The sequence below is a fragment of the Hippocampus zosterae genome, chromosome 14, assembly GCF_025434085.1.
Source record: "Hippocampus zosterae strain Florida chromosome 14, ASM2543408v3, whole genome shotgun sequence".
NCBI lineage: Eukaryota > Metazoa > Chordata > Actinopteri > Syngnathiformes > Syngnathidae > Hippocampus > Hippocampus zosterae.
In genome coordinates this window covers 21,084,444-21,106,078 of record NC_067464.1, presented here as the reverse complement: position 1 = coordinate 21,106,078, position 21,635 = coordinate 21,084,444, and the positions used below count along the sequence as shown (strand labels likewise).

Sequence of the window (21,635 nt, the reverse complement as noted above, 5' to 3'; positions counted from 1 at the left end):
CAAGAGCCTTGCTTTTTTGTTCTTTTTTGTTCTTTTTTGTTCTTTTTTGCTGTTTTTGTCTTTTGTTTTGTCACATGTTGTTTGTTGTTTCATTGTGTGGACCTGATATGGACTGTTTTCAGCGCTTTTTGGCCACGACATTCGTCAAAGGAGCAGTATCTGTGCTTGGTGGTTGCGCCTTCTCGGCAGCACGCCTGTACCAGCACAGATTTTGATTGGGAGGAATGTCGGCGCCATTGACTGTCGGTGCTGGACAGACCTGGGGCGCTTGTGTTTTTTGCGCCAGTAATGGGCAGCATTTTTCACAACCCCGATTTGTTCAGTGGCTATGTCAGCGCTGTTGGACAGTTGGCGTTGGTGCGGCTGGATGGATGGCCGCTGAAGTTGAGGATGAGGAGAGAGGAGCGTTGGCGAAGAGCGCCGATGCGTATTTGGAACCGTGAGTTGCCGCTTAGAATTGAAATGGATTTCCATGGGACAGGAGAAGTGAACCAATCTCTTTTTTCGTCAATGGATGCTACAGCTTCTTGTTGACTTTGAAACTTAGCTTGTAGCCGACGTGTGCACATTTTGAGCATGACGTCTCTGATCCACTGGTTAAAGGACACTTTGATTCTCTCCTTTCATCTCAAACCGCTTCAAACAACAAAGCGTGTGACGGAAAAGTGGTTAGGACTGCACGACTGTCCGTGTTTTATGTTATGTGTTGTGTTTATTATTTTACTTTATGTTAACTGTTTTGTAAAGCGCTTTGTTACAGCTGCCGCTGTTGTGAAAGCGCTATATAAATCAGCATGTGTTGTGTGTGTGTTGTGTGTGTACTATCGCGGCGTTGCGCAGCTTTGACGTTCCTCAGCTATTCTTCAAGAGCCGGAAAGAGAACAAGCTGGTCATGTGACTTGTGCGCGTGACCACAGTCGTCTCAGCTGGTGAAAGGCCGGAGGACCGTTTTTGCTTTACGTATCGTTGATGCAGTTCTAAATTACCTTCCCGGGCAGGTATGTGGAGCCGTTTCATGTTTCGAAAATACTTTTAGCTCACTTTTGTAATGTATTCAGCTGGTATAACTTGTTAAATACACGTAGAAACCAAGTCAAATGGCGAAACGGAGCATTTAAGAGCAAAGTGGCGCTAGTTAGCTTGCACGTTAGCATCATTGAATGTGTTGGTAAACTTAACTGTTGCGTACAGTAAATAATTATTTGTTGTCACGAACATTGAATTTATTAGTGTTTTATTCCTACTATGAATAGAAATATTGAATGACACGTGAGGAGACTGGCCAGCATGGCAGATGTGAGTATTCCAGCTTCCTACGTGTTTCTTACTGTGCCTTGAGAACAAATGTTATATTTTAGACAACTTTATGATTGCGTGACCATATTCTCTTCATATAAATTTTATATTATGGTTATCAGTGTTAGTATAGCAATTCTAAAATAAGGGGTCAAAATTAATCTTTGAATTGGAAAATGGATGGATGCATTAATTTAAGATTACTGCGTCAAAGTATTTATTGAACTTGCGTTCATGTACAATTTTGAGTGGTGATCATGAAGTATTTTTGGGGGACATTTTATTTTTATGAAGCATATGGAGGGGTACGTAGAACATAATCATAGAGTGGGAGTAAAGTTTACACGACCCGCACAGAGGAGACTATCAAAGAGGCACTGAGCATGCGAATTGTAGAGTCAGCAAAGACCCAAAATAAGTATAGTACCTGTAAAGTAAGGTATACAGTAGACTTTTCACAGAAGTCTGACAAGAACTGTGTTAGGGTGGAGAGCCAGCAGTTGTGAACAGAAAAGTTCTATTAATTACAATTAACCCTCTGACGTTAGGACGGCCCTCCGAGGGGCCCTCCATCATCTGTCAAAACAAATCGCTGATGCACGTCGTCATGTGTGAGCATGTTATACATTTTTTAAAGGCTGAGTTTCTGGAGATTTGAATGGTGCCCAACATTTTACAATTGTCAAATTTGAACTGGAACTTGGGGAGACCTCAAGTTTTGATCCTGTAGTGTTTTTTTAAGTCCTAATCAAATATTCTGAATTCATTTTCAAGGCAGATTTTGTGAAAAGAAATTGGGCGAATATACGTTTGGCCATTTCTTTCTGTTTTCAAACATCCATAGTTCAGTGACAGGAGCAGTTATACAGATTCTGACTGTTGGCGGGGGGATATTCAAAATGATAACATTTTGAGTATTTCATAAAGAGACCAAAACTTTGCTGATACTTCAAATGGTTCAAGAACAGCTACACATTTATTTTGGGTGCACCTTTTTTCAGGCGTTTTTGGCAAAGTTGCTCGACATAAAATAAGATGGCGCCAACGTTGGCAAGTTGGCACCTGTCCAAACCCCGCGCACACGCTTATGGTGGACGGCAGCCTTGGCAAAGAGCTCAAAGTCAAAAGTACATTAATTATGATCAGCAATGATATTTGCACTATTTTGCACCACAGAGGACTTAATATTTGCAAAATCACAGCTCTCAAAATTATTTTTAATCAATTTAGCTTTAATAAGGGACTTTTTTGGTCAATATATTTAATTACATAAAATAAAAGGCAGACATGTTTACCTAAAAATGCAAAATTTCTATTAGACGAAGCAGAGAGAAGATTGAATGTGATGCTTTATGAATGTTTTTGACAGGAAATGTTGACAAAAATGCCTCTAATTTATATTTGTCAACTGTGCGCATGTAAAGCCCTTTGAGACTTTTCTGTAAAAAGAATTTCAACATACACACTGAACAAATCTAATTATGTATCGTCCATCTAAGACTTTATTTTTTGTCTATTTTTGCCAGTGATTCTATGGCGAACAGTTAAAAGGTGTCCCCTCCCTCTGGCCCAAAATCAGCTGGGATAGGCTCCAGCACACCCGTGACCCAAGTGGGCATGAGAGATAGAGAAAATGGAGGGATGGGGCAATGGTTCTCGTGGTCACATCTCACAATCATGTTAATGAAACCAACAGTGATTTTTTAACAAATTGATTCAGGACCCTTTTCGAGGGGATACACACCTTTTATGTACTGTAACACCTTTGGATAACATAGGACGTTGGGAACATTGGGCAGTTGGTCTTAAATTTAATTTTACATGGAATTATGTCTTTAATTTAAACTGGAGGAGACCCCCCCTCCCTTTTTTTTTTTTAAATCAGTGCAAACAAATTTCAGAAACCACCAAAATTCCAGGAATTCTCAGTTGGCTCTTGATGTCGAAACCTATGGTGAGATTCATCATAATTACAGCACTTGGGTGTACACTGTCAGTTTTAAGGATTGAGAACGGCCAACTTTTGAAGGCAACAAACGACACACAAAGTAATATGTGTAGTGGCATAAGTGTAAATCCTTGTGTGGCACGAGAAAGCATTTGAAGTCACCACCCTGCTTGTTTTTCATTGGATAGTTCTGTGTTCAGTGTTTTTCAGAGAAATGTTTACTGTAACTATTACTTTACGACTGCTTTTGCATAGGTTAGTGGTAGAAGCATCCAAATTTGGGTTACATTGGTCGTAACAGAACTCTGTCAAGGACCCCCCTGTATCTTGTGTTATATGTACAGTTTGTCTGGTTCCTTTGCAAATGTTTTTTTTTTTTGTTTTACAGGAATTAAAAAGATACCTGTACAAACAGTTGCAAAGGTATGTGGAAATAATAATGTGATGTTTTTACTTATTATACAGTTACAGTTGATAATTATGTTAAGACAGTGGAAGCACAAACTCAATTTGTTCAGAAACTGTCTGCAATCCATAATGGAAGCAAACAAAAGCAATTGTTTCCATTTAAATGAATGGAAATATAACTAATCCATTCCAGCCCCAATGCCAAGTGGTTTAGGTGGCACCTAAGGCGTCTGACCATGCCAAACTGGGAGCGTCTCATCGAGACGGCGGACAAGACCTCTATGCTGGAGCATTGGTGGCGAGGAAGACCATCCGTCACGGGTTACACATCAAAATACAAATCATCATATTTTGTTGGCCATACAAACTGAACTCTGTCCGCAATTACTGCAAAACAGAGTGTTTACTTCTTTTCAAAACAAAAAAAAAGCACTAAAACAACTCAGGGGAAGTTCCGCCCATGCCTGCCAGCAAGAGCTTTCCGGGCTGCCCTTATAACAAAGTCAAATGCACATGTCGCTTGTGTGGGAGATGTACTGTGGGCTAATTTGGAGTTTGGAAAACAAATTAAACAGTTCATGAACTGAGCTTCTGTTGTGATTTGTTGTCTCCTTTCATGCAGTGTTGAGGGTCTTCACGCAATCGTGGTTACAGACAGAGATGGAGTTCCAGTTATCAAAGGTATGAAAACAATTTGCAACCCTTTGGACATGTTTTTTTACATGTGGCCAAAAATTAGGATTTTTTTTCCCTGCAAGACAATGGCAAATTAAAGAAGAGGCCGCAAGTATTATAAGAAGTGGAAGTATTGATTCAAGTCATGTACTTCAGTGAAGGTGAAAATGAAACCATAGACCAGGGGTGGCCAACCCGCGGCTCGCGAACCGAACCGCATGTGGCTCTTTGGCTGGTTCAATGCGGCTCCTGGGCTTTCACATGACAAGCGTCGAAAACACCTCGGCAGTGGCGCTGCCATTCAAACGAAGGCGCTAAATACACAGAACGCACTACGTCAACCTATCCTCACACGCGCGCGAGGACGGGATGCCCATGTGTAAGATGTGGCTCTTTACAGTAACACAGTAAAAAAATTGGCTCCGTCTCTGACTGGTTGGTCACCCCTTCTATCGACCCCTAAACGTAGTGAAACGCACACCAAAAAAAAAATCTCAAAATTTGTCCCTCTTTTATTAACTTTGTACTCATCAGAGAAGAGGAAAAAAAAACATTTTGTCTCATGTTGTGCTCTAGCTAGTGTTGACAAAAAACAAAATATGCCCGCACAGCTTTGCTAACGTAGTGAACTAAGTAACAAATCATTTTCAATTAGCTCCAAAAATACAGAATGCCTGTATTGTTTTTCCAGATTAGTTCTTCATCTCTGTTTTATATTTACGTAAAGAAAAGCAAGTAGTTGGTGTTCCTGTAGCTTCACCTGATTGAGGTCTATTTCTCCATTCTTCCTATAGTTGCCAATGACAACGCTCCAGTCCATGCGCTGAGACCAGGCTTCCTGTCCACGTTTGCTCTGGCAACAGATCAAGGGAGCAAGTTGGGCCTCTCCAAGAACAAGAGTATTATCTGCTACTACAACAGCTACCAGGTCAGACTGTTTCTGTTGTAACGTACCGTATTTTCACGACTATTCGACGCATCGTACTAATGGCCGCAGTCTCAGTAATGCGTGACATTTCTGTATTTTACACATACAAGGGACGCATCGTACGAATGGCCGCAGTTTTACAGTGGTAAAACATACGCCAGCTTAAACATACGGCATGCATGCGCGCACTCTAACACGTTAGCTTGAAGCATACGGTAGCATGCCAAGACATACAGATAAGATAAAAACACGTTTTTAAAAAGGCAACGAAAGCAGAACTGAGTTTGGGTGTATTTTATTTAGCCATCGTACAATGTTCTCACGTTTTTCGATCAATCATCACCCAGAAATCCATTAAAGTCCTCATCCTCTGTATCAGAAGCAGGGGACTGCACATCTCAGTTGTCATTGAATGCATCACATGCTAGTGTGAGTTGCTATGCATTGCCGAGCGGAAAGAAGGAGTAGCAACAGCAAAGTCAACATTTCTCTCGTGTGAAGCTTTCCCACATTTGAAAGTAAAGAACAGAGCGAAACATGGTGGCAGCGCGTGTGTGTGTAGAAAGAATTGAACAATTGTGCAAGTACCGTAATCCATCAAAAACGCCGCATTCCCTCTCGTTGTTGCGTATTGTGGCGTAACTCGCCAAGTGCTGCCTCTCACTCTTTGTAAAGTTGTGTTTGCCACCGATCATCCATTGTTCCCATGCCGTTTGCAACTTTACTTTGAACGCCCGGTTGATGCCAATGTCCAGCGGTTGGAGTTCTTTCGTCAAGCCTCCGGGAATAACGGCAAGCTCAGAGTTCATTTGCTTGACTTGTTTTTTCACCGCTGCTGTGAGATGGGCACGCATGCCAAAAGCATAACCGGTGGCTTTAAGTTTGAACTGAGCTTCGTAGGCGTGCGTGTCTTTTTGTCGAATTTATTTTCAGGGGTTCTTAGAAACCAAAACCGGAGTTGTTTTGCAACAAAGCACATTGCCACACTCTATACAAGTGTTGGTACTGGCTTGAGGCGTCCACTTACACGCCCACCCTTCACCATTGGCGGACTAGCTTGTCTGTCCTCTCTCTCCCTCTCTCTCTTTCTCTCTCCCTCTCCATATATGTATGTATACACGCCCACCCTTCCCTGATTGGCCGACTTCTTTCACAGTCACTTCCGCCTTTTCTCTATATAAACAGCGTGTCGGCAGTCAGTCAGATTTTGGAACTCAGCGCATATAAAGGACGCTCCGCACCATAAGGCGTACTGTCCATTTTGGAGAAAATTTAAGACTTTTAATGGCGCCTTATAGTCGTGAAAATACGGTATATATACACGCCACCCTTCCCTGATTGGCCGACTTCTCTCCCGCATGGCTGGCCACAGTCACTTCCGCCTTTTCTCTATATAAACAGCGTGTCGGCTGTCAGTCAGATTTTGGAACTCAGCGCATATAAAGGACGCTCCGCACCATAAGGCGTACTGTCCATTTTGGAGAAAATTTAAGACTTTTAATGGCGCCTTATAGTCGTGAAAATACGGTATATATACACGCCCACCCTTCCCTGATTGGCCGACTTCTCTCCCGCATGCCTGGCCACAGTCACTTCCGCCTTTTCTCTATATAAACAGCGTGTCGGCTGTCAGTCAGATTTTGGAACTCAGCGCATATAAAGGACGCTCCGCACCATAAGGCGTACTGTCCATTTTGGAGAAAATTTAAGACTTTTAATGGCGCCTTATAGTCGTGAAAATACGGTATATATATACACGCCCACCCTTCCCTGATTGGCCGACTTCTCTCCCGCATGCCTGGCCACAGTCACTTCCGCCTTTTCTCTATATAAACAGCGTGTCGGCTGTCAGTCAGATTTTGGAACTCAGCGCATATAAAGGACGCTCCGCACCATAAGGCGTACTGTCCATTTTGGAGAAAATTTAAGACTTTTAATGGCGCCTTATAGTCGTGAAAATACGGTATATATATACACGCCCACCCTTCCCTGATTGGCCGACTTCTCTCCCGCATGCCTGGCCACAGTCACTTCCGCCTTTTCTCTATATAAACAGCGTGTCGGCTGTCAGTCAGATTTTGGAACTCAGCGCATATAAAGGACGCTCCGCACCATAAGGCGTCCTGTCCATTTTGGAGAAAATTTAAGACTTTTAATGGTGCCTTGTAGTCGTGAAAATACCGTAATTGGAAAATCTACTGATCGGAGAATGGTTCTGAAACACTTGAAATGTAGCCAATGTGGAGAACTTTCTGGAACACAAACACACACACGCTTGCGTCCAACGTGTGTGGCAATCATTGATCCTGACATTTATGATTGAAAAGCACCATCTTCATCCATCCATTCTCTGAACTGCTTCACCTCACTTGGTCACGGGCGTGCAGGAGCCGATCCCAAGTGTCTTTGGGCGAGGGTGTACGTGTGGTACACCCTTCACTGGTCACCAGACCATAGTGGGACACACTTTCACACTCACCATCACACCGACAAAAATTGTGGACTTCAACCAACCTACCGTTTATGTTTTGGGAATGTTTGAGAAAGCCTGGAGTACCCACGAGACATGGGGCGAACATGTAAACAGGAAGCCCAGCTTCAAACCCACAATCTCGGAACTGTGAGGCGAATGTGCTAACGATTCGCCCACTCTTCCAGCACAGCCACCTTCTTGCACAGGATAAATAAACATAGACAAGAAATAAGCCTCAACTCAGCAAAGTTGAGGTTTTTATTGTGTTGGATTAAGAAGTGATGGCGTATGAGGATTCCTTGCGTCTCCAAAATATTTTTTTTCAGGAAACCTAAAATAAATTGGGTTTTCAGGAAACCTAAAATAAATTGTGCATTTGCTGAGTCTTTAATACAGTGCACTCCGCTTAATAGAACACCATTGGGCCGAAGCGCTTCTGTTCTACTAAGCGGGGTTTCTATTAACCGGAGACACTTTATTAGGTACACCTTCAGACACGTCGACGACCAAGTTATGCACGCAGAAAACCCCCTGCTGACGAGTTAGAAGAGATATTTCGACTGTGGACGTCCATATCTTTAATCAAACAACAACTTTAATCAACTTCAGTCAAACATCTCAAATCACGAGAAAAATTTCGTTACTTTTGTCTGGAAACAAGTCCGTAATTTTGCGGTTGACTTCCCGCTCAATGCGCTGGATAAGAGGGAAGTCCTGGAAACCGCGGGCGTACCTTCTGAGAATCCGGCAATGCATCGTATCGTCTGAGTATGTCCTTCTTATCCGCAGGTGATAGCCCTCGTCTCTTGAATGAAGTTGAAGCCATTGTGACGTGCGTGTGTCTATGTGTGGAGTGACGCATGCTACCTGTTACTGTATACGGCTAGAACTACCGCGTTTTCTCGCGATAGTGGTACAGTATCGCGATAGCTACACTTCGTCTCTCTCTCGTCTCTTGAATGAAGTTGAAGCCATTGTGACGTGCGTGTGTCTGTGTGGAGTGACGCGTGCTACCTGTTACTGTATACGGCTAGAACTACCGCGTTTTCTCGCGATAATGGTACAGTATCGCGATAGCTACACTTCGAAAACCACTAGTTTACAATGTTCATTGCTTACGGCCTGTTCTATTAAGTGGAGATCTGTTCTACTAAGCGGAGTATCTTTATAGGAAATTGCATTAGGCAAATCTGTTCCAGAGCCTTTTGCTCTATTAAGCGGATTACTCTATTAACCGGTGTTCTATTAAGCGGAGTGCACTGTATTGCCTCAGCTAACAGAGCAAGCGATTGTTGCAATAAATATTGGGCAATAATTCACACACACACACACTACTGAATAATAGTATTGATTTGGGCCAAAATAAGCATTTGAACAAATTTTTATACATTACGTTTTGGACTGACAACAACAATATGTAAATGTATATGGATCATTCTAAATTGTATTGTTTGACTGGTTGGCAACTAGTTCAGGCTGTAGCCCAGCTGGGATTGGCTCCAGCTCACACCCCCGACCTGTGAGAGAGAAACAGTAGGCGCTGTGAAATATTTGGCTCTCTCCTGATTACTGCATTTGTTGCATATTTATCATGTACAAAGGTTTCAGTTCATCAAACAAATTTTAATATCACACAGAAACTACCCAAGGAAATGCAAAATGCAGTTTTTAAATGCCAATATAATGAAGGCACAAAAACAAAAATTCAAAACTACCTGTCCCTATGTGAAAAAGTAATCAGGGGACGGCCACTTATTAAATCATAAAGTAAGTGTGGCAAACGACAGTTTGAGGGAAGCTGAGTTCAATTTCACAAACAACACCCGAGCAGCACATTTGTTAAATCAAGAAATCACATAAATAGAATCTATCAAACAAACTGAAGTCGGCTATAACATCTCAAGAAACCCTAACACAATCAATCTCCTTGTCTGCTGTCCTTTTATATGATGGTCTGACTTGTCTATTGTCTCTTGTGTTCAACAGATTGTGCAGTTCAACCGGTTACCGCTTGTCATCAGTTTTATCGCCAGCAGCAATGCCAACACAGGTAAACAACAGTTTTTCTTCCCTTTAGCGATTTATTGACCAGGTTTTGGCCCCTCACCGTGAGATGATGAGGTGTGACTCCCCTGTCTTTTTTTTTCCAGGTCTCATCATGAGTTTGGAGAAGGATTTGGCTCCATTAATAAATGAGCTGAGACAGGTCGTAGAAGTGACATAAAGTTAGACAGACCATCAAAGCCTCAGAGTCCCACAGAGGACTTTCCCAGGGTTTGTGTTTGTATCTTTGTCACTTCAATCATTATTTAATATATACACTCTGTGCTGTGTTGAAAACCATCCGATATTGGAAGTCTGAATAAAGGTTTGATTTTAATACATCAAATATTTTTTTATATCATTTACACAATGCATATTTCTGTGTGTAGCGCTTTCACTGCGGCTGGAGTTCGAACAAAGCACATTCCAGGACATTTAACATTTGAGTTTGTTGATCCAATTTCCAATCACTGCGACAAACCATTGAGGCAATGGAAATGCACAATCCATAATTCACCATTTGCCTCTACCTTTTTTCATTTTGGTTCCACACAATCTGCATAAAACAATACCCGACACTGAACCATCATAAATGATTATCTTACAAGTCAGTCCACATTGGTCCACTTGCGGCAGTATACCCAACTCATTTGAAACCGTGTTTAAATGTAGCATACCGTTGTAACAAATATGACCCCACAACAAATGCAGAATTTTTTACTTTTCTCCACTCTGCTTCAAAAAAGGCTACAGGGATGAAAGGGTCCCACTCTTTGTTCAGATACTAGAGCACAGCACCCCCAATGGGACGTGAAAACGGGACACATTTCTCATTTTTGTGCACAGGACTAATTAAGTTGGCATGTCTTCAACACGCATTTGCAGATGCGTTTTTGACACCCTCTTTGTGTTGACACCATGAGTACACAAAGAAGCATCTTGGCCTTTCTCCCTACACAAGGATTGCAACATTCCAAGAGAGGACAGACACTGATAGAAGAGATTATCCTGCCCATGAAGAGCCATTTTGAACCACCTTCTTAAGATACATATGGGAATTAACATTTTGGCTGTCCAACTTCAATTGAAATGTTTAGCTGTCAGGATGCATTATCTCATGTTTTCAAGCAGGCATGAATTCAAAGGAGTGTTCAATAATTTTTCAGGCTTTTTAAGTGGTTAAAAAAAGTAACAATTCAAACGTAATATTTTTTTTTAGCTCTGGTATTAAAACAGTCAACGTTTTAAAAGGTGAGGTTGTTTTTCAATGCAATTGTTTCTATTTGTAGTCGTGGCTATAAAATTGCATCAAAAACTTTCACATTCCTGTTATCACTCCAGTCCAGGACTCGATCCCGGAACTCCTCGGTCCAAACACATGATTTTTGACACTCGACCCAAAATTCAAATTTCAGCGCGGGGAGCTCATCCACTCTGACAAGAATGACAGCCACCATACCGCCCAGCACAGAACATCCCCCCGCCACCTGAGGAAATACCGGCGCTAAAACTAAATAAAAATACATTTAATAATAAATTGATCTAAAAACTGAAAGACTATAAGATTACCGTAGATAAAAATAGCCTTAAATTAAAAGACTTAAAAATAAATAAATAATTCAAAGCTAAACCAAAAAGGTGTGCCTTGAGCCTCCTCTTAAATACAGTGACACCCAAGTTCTTTTACATTGTGAGGGTTTGAAATTTTACAGTTTTGGAAAAAGTTTCTCTTGCTGACCATAAGGGCTGATAACTAAAACCTCTGTTTTGAGCTGATTGAGCTGGAGGAAATTCTCTGCCATGCATTACTTACTGTCAAAAGTACAATTGAAAACTTGATCAATAGACCCTGTGTCATCAGGAGACTTAGACATATACAGCTGTGTGTCATCAGCGTAGCTGTTGAAGCTGATGTGTTTCCTGATGACATTCCCAAGGGGAAGCATACAAAGATTAAAAGGTTTTGGGCCTAAAATTGAATCTTGGGGATCCCACATTTAATTTCATGGGTTTTGGAGGAACAAGTAATCCATACTTAGACGTGCAGGGTTCGATCCGGGTCCCAACCTACCTGTGTGGAGTTTGCATGTTGTCCTTTAGCCTGTGCGGTTTTCTCTGGGTTCTCCATCGTCTTCCCACAACATGTGTGGCAGGTTAATGGAACACTTTAAAATTGTCCCTAAGTGAGCTCGTGTGTGTGAGAATCGTTGTTTGTCTCGGTGTGCCCTGCAAATGGCAACAGAGACTCTGGACTGTTGCACTGTTGAAATTATACATCTCGCAAGAATGAGGAAAGAATTGCACTTGCAAAATTACAACAATTAGTGATCTCAGTTCCCAAACTATTAAGTGTTTTCAAAAGTTGAGGTGATGTAACACAGTGGTAAACGCAGGGGCATTGAGCTTTTGGGTGGCCAAGGCCACTCCTTGTCGCTCTATGGCAGTGGTTCATAACCTGGGTTCGATCGAACCCTCGGATCGAATCAGTCTCGGGGGTTCGACAGAGCCTCTGCCATGGCGGTTAAGACACAACCGATTCAACCTGTCAATTTGTTGTGACACACCCGCTTGGCCATCTGGGGGACCCTCATACCTCAGGGAAAATATTGTTTGGGATTTTTCTGCCAATTTCACGTTACACATGTGATAGTCTTAGATCCTGGCTGATAACTCGTGAATCAGGGCATGAGACTGAAGTAGGTGAGATACAAAAAAACCCCAAGAAAGCATTATCTAGTGCAGTAAATTAAGCTGCAAAATTTTGCTTTTTGTTTAGATCTTGCTTAATTCTAAGTGAGACAGGTATTGTTCTGTTTCTGTTTGTTCTGTTTGTTTCTTGAAATTCAACGAAAAGAAGACAGAGGTGATATTGTTTGGTCCCAGTGGCCCTTGTACATTCCATCCTGTAGACTTGGGCACCCTGTCTCCTTATTTGAAATCAATGGTCTCAAACTTGGGCCTTAAACTGGACAGTGATTTCAAACTCGATCGGCAAATTGGTGCCGTTGTTAAATCCAGCTTCTTTCACCTTAGACAGCTGGCCAAAATAAAACCTTTATTCTCACATGAACACTTTGAGACAGTAATCCATGCCTTTGTCACATCCCGGCTCGATTACTGTAATGCCCTGTACTTTGGAGTCAGCCAGTCCTCCATTAAGCGCCTTCAGCTGGTCCAGAATGCCGCTGCTCGCCTCTTGACTGGTACTCGTAAGAGGGAGCATATAACTCCTACTCTGGCATCCCTTCATTGGCTCCCCATTCATTTTAGTTATTTTCAAGATCCTCCTCTTTGTTTTCAAATCTCTAAATAATCTCACGCCACCTTACCTCTCTGAGCTCATCCGCCCCTACACACCTGCCCGGCGCCTCAGGTCTGTGGACCAGTCTTTATTAGAAGTACCAAGAACTAAACTGAGGCTCAGAGGGGATCAATCCTTTTCTGTTGCTCGTCCCTCTCTCTGGAATGACCTCCCACTGAACATTCGGCAAGCCTCCTCGCTGCCCATCTTTAAAGCCCTCCTCAAAACCCACTTGTATTCTTTGGAGTTCGACTCAGCATGATTTTACTGCTTGGTGCTTTCTACCGCCTTTATTACCATTTTGTCTTACTGTTTATTGTGTATGTTAAATCGCTCCATGTACAGCACTTTGTATGCAGCGATGGCTGTTTGAAAGTGCTCTATAAATACTGTTGACTTGACTTGACTTGACTTGGATAGTTGAGTTTTATTTCATGAAACCCTGACTGTGGATGGCCATCCCCCTGAAAAAATTCGGGCTACGCCCCTTAGAACTGTTGTTTTTTTAAAATGTTTTGAAAGCATCCATTCTCGACACCGCTTATCCTGAACAGGGTCATGGGGAGTTGCTGGAGCCTAGCCCAGCTGACTTTGGGCGGAAGACACCACTACACCCTGAACTGGTCGCCAGTCAGTTGCGTGGCACATACAGAGACAGACAACCAACCACATCCACACCATCATTGAGTGGGAACCGATCCCACGCTGCCACGCTGCCCGCACACAAGTACGAGGGTACAACTAGACCAGGGGTCACCAACCTGGTGCCCGCGGGCACCAAGTCACCCGTAAAAACCACACCAAGAGCCCGCCAGTGCTAGGATTGTGATTTTCTAGTTGAAATTATGATTTAAAAATGCAAATATGGGCATTATTATGAGGCATCTTTAAGATGATCAGAGCCTGAAAATTAAAATAATTATGTATATAAAATAACACATTCTAATCTTATTAAATGTAATTTGTACAAATGTTATTTCAGACGTATCAATTTGGTTGCCCTTCACACAATCAGGACACATGAAGTTCTCACTATCAAAAAGGTTGGTGGACCCCTGCATTGGACCATCAATGACGTTTTGCAAGCACCAAGGTCAAAATTAGTGATTTGCAAAACAAACCCAGGATCAGAGCATTTACTATCTTGTCTTTCTTTGTATTGTATTTAACTGGTTACAGGTGGCAAATCATTCTATTTTATTGACGTTTTATACAATTCCCAACTTCCTCGTAACTGGGGTATTCTCTTCGCAAGAGTGGGCCGACGAAACGACCACGTCTGTCAATGAAACGGGTGTATAAAACGTGGGCTCGTGACACACGCGTGAGAAAGAGAGATTGCCTCCGGCTTCGTGCTTGTTGCATAATTGTGTACAGCAATACCAGAGTGGCATCACATGGAACCAATGCCCAGTTCAAGGTTGTTTGAATTTAGCGACTGACATGACAACACAAGTTAAGAGTGGCAGTTGATCAATTTATGCAGATGAAGCCCAAAATGTATCTTACAAGTGAACCTCACGCTTTCAAGACAGATGGAGGAAGATCTCTAAAATAGTTTTCTGTCGAGGAATCACATGGAACCAATGCCCAGTTCAAGGTTGATTGAATTTAGGGACTGACATGACAACACAAGTAAAGAGTGGCAGTTGATCAATTTATGCAGATGAAGCCCAAAATGTATCTTACAAGTGAACCTCACGCTTTCAAGACAGATGGAGGAAGATCTCTAAAATAGTTTTCTGTCGAGGAATCCTAAAACACCAAAATCAAGACAATTCAACGTCTCCAGAATTGGTGTTGTTGTGTCCCGTGGACAGTAGAGGGTGCCAACATCTCATACACACGCACTGATAAATGAGCAATGTTTTTGATATGAAATGTTTTATCGACCAAAACTGATTTTACTGTGACTAGTCAATAAAACGGAACACGGAAACACAACAGGTTTAATGTAGCCAATGTAACGGAAACGGGTTAAAGACTTTTTGTGAATACATCGTATAACCTAATTCTAATCGCGATGCTGTGAGGATATGATGACGTGCATAAAACAGTAATCCATAATCCACCACCATGGGAGTAGGATAAGTGTATGTGTGTGTGTGTGTGTTGGGGGCGGGGGGGTCTAGAAATGAAAATACACGTGCGAAGAATGTTAATTTTTAATGTTCAGTGTTAATTTATTTGCAACATTTTGAAGGTTTTGAATTAGCCTTATACCGTAATGTGTCGGATGAGGCAGGAGAGGGATGTGACGCATACGGGACGGTGACCTACTTCAAACAGAGAACACTCGAAGCCCTCAATCGATGAGCAAACAATAAAATGATTTTGTTTTCTTCAACTGATATGATATTTTGAGACCATGTGAGGGTTCCCTGGGGTGGAACGATCAATCGCAAAAGAGAGGAAGGAAGGAAGGGAGCGAGGGAGGGAGGGGAGGTAAGGGGGAGGGGGTGGCAGGAAAAAGGGAATAGGAGTTTTGGGTTTTCCATGCATCTAGATGTCTACTGCACTCGGAGAAAGAATTCTGGGACCGTATCGGGATAACCGGAGAGACACACTTGGAGAAAAAGCAGCGAGGAGAAGGAGAACGTTCTTTTTTCAAACGGAGCGGTGTGAGCAGCAGGAATGTTGCCGGTGAGTTTTTGCAATGATGGGATGAACCACACATTTGATTATTGCTTCGGGCCAACTGCAACCAGTGATGAAATCCCCTATATTTGTTTTAAATCCAAGTGGGAGGAAACTGTAACACAGGCGCAAATAGTTCAAATGTACTGTTATCGCTAATAATCAGTGGTGTCCTATAGGCATTACATTGATTGTGCGTTTAATACTCAGTAACAGACCAAGTGTTCCGAAACAACAGCAAAACTTGAACCTTTATCTTTTTTCCTTTTTTTTGTGGGATCATTATGTTCCATAATATATATATATATATATATATGTGCGTGTGTGTGTGTGTGTGTGTGTGTGTGTGTGTGTGTGTGTGTGTGTGTGTGTGTGTGTGTGTGTGTGTGTGTGTGTGTATATGGGCGGCCAGGTAGACCAGTGGTTAGCACGTCGGCTTCATAGTGCAGAGGTCCGGGTTCGATTCCTTCTCCGGCCTCCCTGTGTGGAGTTTGCATGTTCTCTCTGGGCCTGTGTGGGTTTTCTCCGGGTGCTCTGGTTTCCTCCCACATTCCAAAAACATGCGTGGCAGGGTGATTGAACACTCTAAATTATCCCTAGGTGTGAGTGTGAGCGTGGATGGTTGTTCGTCTCTGTGTGCCCTGTGATTGGCTGGCAACCAATTCAGGGTGTCCCCCGCCTACTGCCCGAAGACAGCTGGGATAGGCTCCAGCACCCCCCGCTGCCCTAGTGAGGATCAAGCGGCTCGGAAGATGAATGAATATATATATATATACACAGGTAAGTTACTGACAACTAGTTCATTCCTATCACCTGACTTCCAGTGTGGGCTGTTTGCTCTCACTTCATGACTTAGTACACACACACACACACACACACGCACACACGCCCACGCATGCACACACACACATTTGACAAGCAGGGGAGACAATGCTGGAAGCAGCTACACTAGAAACAGAAAGCGAATCCACAGTACTTTATTATATCTTCAGCAACAAACTGCAACAGTTCAGCTTTATTGCTGCTATTTCTGACACATTTAAAACAAAATACATCCAAAAATAATATATTTGCAAACCATTATGAACCGTTTCCTTTTTACTTAGAATAATTATAAATATCAAATGTTATTGTGCTGAACACAATATAAGTGGCATCAGTTGAATAACTAAACATGCTGATGTCTCATACAATTGAGAATAGATACGTTAACAACACATCACTTTCACCAGGCATGTGTTCCGAGGCCTAATCATTCAAGAATTTAGCGAAAATGACAAATTCTGCCTATCAGGTGGTTTTACGACCTTGGTACAACCCTACTTGGTTGTACACTCTTCTCATGAGTTGGGCTATGCAGAACTTTGTGGCTCTCGACATAATAAAGAACGCAGCTCTGATGGACGTTGCTGAGGACGGTATTAGATCAAGGAGTTCACACCGGGGTTTACTGCAAATCACATAGGGGAGACTGGTTGCTGACAGGAGTTCTGATGCGAAATTTTTGGCTATTTTGTGGAACTCTACCTCAACTCTTCATACTGTAGGTTCCTGGAGCAATGTGTGAATGAAGCCTAACTGCTGGAGTCTATCTGGATACAGTGCATTCCAGACCTCATCTCGCAGATGTAGGGTGACACGAAGGTTGGGCTGCTCTCTTGCAGTCACAGTGAAGATTCTGCATGCGGTTGACCTTTTCAAGCAAGTGCTTAAAGCAGTGGTTCTCAATTATTTTCTGCCATTCCCCCCCTAAGAAGAAAAAACATCTCACCCCCCCATGACTATAAAGAGTATCATTTGTCCATATAATTGGTATAAGTACACCTCTGCATAACATTGTATCCTTATCAACGTATAAGAGAATAAAAAAAAAAAGAAATATGGACCATCTTACAACAAAGAATAGGTTTATATACTGTAACAGAAAAGATTTAAAGTGAATCTGAAATTCAAAAATAAAATTAAATCCTTAATTAAACTCAAAATACGTCTTGACTGACCATGTCAAACCATGCAATACTGAAAAATAAAATTACATAAAATCAATAATAATGTTGTTAGGGAGGGGCCAGCCAGGCAGCCTCCTTAGCCAGGGTGCTCTGCACCTCACACCTGAGACTCGTCAGCTCACCACCCACCTGTTGCCAATCTGCTCATTTGGACTGGTATAAATTGACTCACAGACCATTCCTCAGTGCAAGTTGATGCTGTCACCATACCAGTGGGCTCTGTTGGAATCACCTGCAGTTGTCTCGTTCCATGACATTTGTGATGGGAAAACGAAGCTGCATGAAGCAATGAGGCTTTCCATCCAAGTGGTTCGTTGCTGGGCCGAAGCATCATGAGGCTTTATTTGTACTCCTGCGCCATCATGTGGAAAATAAATGTCACGACAGTGATTAAAATGATGTAGAAGTAAGACCAGGCTAAAAAAAAAATCCAGCCCGACCCTGCCCGAGCCCGACCAATTAACTTGATTTGCAGGTCCGAGCCCGAAGCAAACCCGACGTTTTCCTATTTCATTTGTGATGACTTTGATCAAGAATCCACCGCTCCAGTTGGTCTTCCAACTCGGGCCACCTCGCCTTATTTCCACGGAAACTCTGCTTCGTCTTTTTGACTTGGCGAAGCTCGTTCTCCTGCTTCCTCCATTTGCGAACCATGGATTCGTTGACATTAAATTCTCTGGCCGCTGCTCGATTCCCATGTTTCACTGCATAACCGATGGCTTGGAGTTTGAATTGCGCTTCGTAGGCGTTTCTCTTTGTGGAATTCATTTTCGGGGGTTCTTGGAAACCAAAACCGAAGTTGTTTTGCAATAATGCACATACTCACATTTTATACAGGTGCTGGTACCTGCTAGAGGCGTGCCTTTAGCGTCCACTTACACGGCCACCCTTCACTCATTGCCGGACCCACCCCATGCGTGCCTGTCCTCACTCACGTCCACCTCTCTTCATATAGGAGGTGCAACCTCAGAAATAAGACCACCTATGTTACTGCTCAAGGTGGTCTTATTTTCGGGGTGGTCTGATTTCTGAAGTGGCATGCAGTAATGATAATGCAGAAGTAATGTGGCTCACATGCAACAATATACTGTAGCGTCATGTACACACAATGAGTAATGAATGATGGAATGTACATGCAACTTTATTGTACATAAAAGAAATTTAAGCATTTGAATAGTCTATGTACAGTATGTATAAGGTAAGAGAAAAAAAACTACAGCTACAAACTATGGTTCTTAGAGGAAGTAACTATCCAAAGTAGATTGTCGTTTCTTGCTATTGTGTTTCAAAGCAGCCTCTTGCAGTCCAGACTCTACAGACAAAATGTTGCAAAGGATGGAGTCTAGACTGTTGGCAATAGCAAACTGCTTCAATTCCCCGGCCCATTTCATTGCTTCCGTGTAGCTTTTGATCAACGGTTCTGCTGGACATGGCTCATCTGGCTCCTCATCGTCTGACTGCACGGTTTCTCCTCTGGTGGCTGAAGTTTTGGTTGTTTTATACTCCTCTACTAAGTCTTTCTCCCATCCCTGTTGGAGATCTTCAATAGCTGGTGCCTCTTCATCTACAGTGGTGTACTCGTTGAGGGATAAGGAGCTCTCCAGATGCAGATGGTCCACTGTGTCTTGCAAGAGCTCACCAAGCTGTGTGAGACTGTCACCTTCGTCAGGAGTGTCACTGCAGATGCTGCCCTCTTCTAAAATAACACCAGCTTTTTCAAAGCAACGCTTTATGGTGTGTGCCTTCACATTCTGGACTGCAGTGTGAATCCAATGGCATGCATCTAAAACGTTGATGCCCTTTGAAATTTCTGATGCAGAGCCCTTTTTAATTTGGCACAGTACAGCACGAAGGAGAGACGTACGATAGTGGCACTTCATGTTCTGGATGATGCCCAGATCTAGTGGTTGCAACACTGATGTAGTGTTCGCTGGTAAAAACTGCAGCGTGACATTAGAGAATTCCGAAGCAGCTGGGTGACAGGGTGCATTGTCCAGCAACAACAACACGCGTCTCTTCTTTTTCTGCATCTTTGCATTGAACGCTGTCAGCCATTCGTGAAAAATTTCACTCGTCATCCATGCTTTGCGATTTGCTGTCCACAACACAGGCAGATTTTTTATGTTGACATTTCTGAAACAGCGAGGCTTCAGACTCTTGCCAATAACTAACGGCTTCTCAATCTCTCCTGTGGCACTTACACACATAACCATGGTTAAACGCTCTTTAGCTTTCTTTCCACCAGCACACTACCCAACAAGTGATTTATCAGGTAGAGCTCGATAGAAAAGGCCTGTTTCATCCATATTATAGATGTCACAGGGATCATACCCTCTTGTGAGTTGAGGTAGCCGCTGTTTCCAAGCATGGACTGTCTCAGGATCTACGCTGGCTCGCTCTCCTGATAGTTTAGCGCCTCCAATGTTGTGCCTTCATTTGAAACGATCCAGCCAACCGTTGGACGCTTTAAAGGCTTCGTCCTTTTCAAGCTCCTTTGCGTATTCTCGTGCCTGTTCCTGGATCATCTGTCCGCTGATAGGGATATTCTGGCTGCGCGCTTTTTGAAACCATCGCCAAGTTAGCTCGTCCACGTCGTCGTAGTCGCTTCGGTAGCACAGGCGCTTTCTCGAAGAGCTAGCGTTCGCTTGGTATGCGTCGAGGAGCTCCCGTTTCTTTTTCAAAATGGTTTGGATTTGAGTTTTTCCAACTCCAAACCGCTCAGCTAATGTTCGCCGGCTCGATCCTGGCTGCTCACTGGCTCGAATAACTTCTATTTTCTTTTGTAGGGTCAAATCAACTCTCTTCTTGCTTGCTGCCATTTTCACTCCTGCTCGTAATTATGAGGCGATAGCTTCCTCGGGACCGGATATCGCGGTTGCAATTCTGAATTCCGGGGTGGTCTCATTTCTAGGGTTTCAATACAATACAATACATAGGCGTTCTATTTGGGACTGTACAAAACCGGTCGTATTTTTAAGGTGGTCGTTTAAATGAGGTGGTCGCATAGCGGGGTTTCACTGTATGTGCACGGACGCGCTTCACTGATTGGCCGACCTCTTCTCCGCATGCGTGCGTGTCGTCACTCACGTACACATTTTCTCTCTCTCCATATATTTACATATAAGTGCACGGATGCGCTTCACTGATTGGCCGACCTCTTCTCCGCATGTGTGCGTGTCGTCACTCACGTACACATTTTCTCTCCGTATATTTACATATAAGTGCACGGACGCGCTTCACTGATTGGTCGACCTCACTTCCGCCTTTTCTCTATATAAACAGCGTGTCGGGTCTCAGCCAGATTTTGGAACTCAGCTCATATAAAAGACGCTCCGCTTTATAAGGCGTCCTGTCCATTTTGAAGAAAATTTTAGACTTTTAATGGCGCCTTATAGTCGTGAAAATACGGTACCTTGGGTTTTATCCTGGAAGGGGGCAAGACACGGGCAGATCCTAGTAAGATCCAGGCGGTAGTGGACTGGCCTGATCCCACATCTCAGAAGGAACTACAGAGCTTCCTAGGGTTTGCTAACTTCTACAGGAGGTTTATCCGTCACGACAGCAGCTTGGCTGAATCCCTCACCAGATTAACCTCCCGGTCCCAACCGTTTGTTTGGTCACCTACAGCTCGCTCCGCCTTCCAGTTGCTGAAGGAGAGGTTCACCAGTACCCCTGTTCTTCTCCATCCTGACCCCAAAAGACAGTTCATTGTGGAAGTGGATGCCTCCGACACCGAGGTGGGGGCTGTGCTCTCTCAACGGTCGGAGACTGACCAAAAGGTTCACCCCGTGCGTTCTACTCCCGCCGGTTCCTTCCTGTTGAAGTGAACTACGACTTTGGGGACCGAGAGCTGCTGGCGGTGGTGCTGCTTTGGGGGAGTGGCGCCACTGGCTGGAGAGTGCAGAGCAGCCATTTAC

General features: G+C 43.2%; 2 protein-coding genes across 7 annotated transcripts in view; both read left to right on the top strand.

The window, feature by feature from the left end:
- Positions 1-854: 854 nt before the first annotated feature.
- On the top strand, positions 855-10,117 carry lamtor3 (late endosomal/lysosomal adaptor, MAPK and MTOR activator 3). The gene is made up of 7 exons (XM_052085878.1): positions 855-998; positions 1,254-1,296; positions 3,633-3,667; positions 4,275-4,333; positions 5,122-5,255; positions 9,715-9,778; positions 9,879-10,117. Exons 2-7 carry the CDS (start codon positions 1,288-1,290, stop codon positions 9,950-9,952), a joined length of 375 nt encoding a protein of 124 aa, XP_051941838.1. The 5' UTR covers positions 855-998; positions 1,254-1,287; the 3' UTR covers positions 9,953-10,117.
- A 5,397-nt stretch (positions 10,118-15,514) lies between these two features.
- The window catches only part of LOC127614394 (apoptosis-stimulating of p53 protein 1-like), an 82,610-nt gene continuing 76,489 nt past the window's right edge, over positions 15,515-21,635 (top strand). For 4 of the 6 annotated variants that reach the window (XM_052085677.1, XM_052085676.1, XM_052085674.1 and 1 more), the window contains exon 1: positions 15,515-15,715. In XM_052085677.1, the coding sequence (XP_051941637.1) occupies positions 15,707-15,715 (9 nt within the window). In that variant the 5' untranslated portion in view covers positions 15,515-15,706. The remainder of the gene's footprint in view (positions 15,716-21,635) is intronic. The other 2 variants (XM_052085675.1, XM_052085678.1) reach the window with 1 other exon arrangement.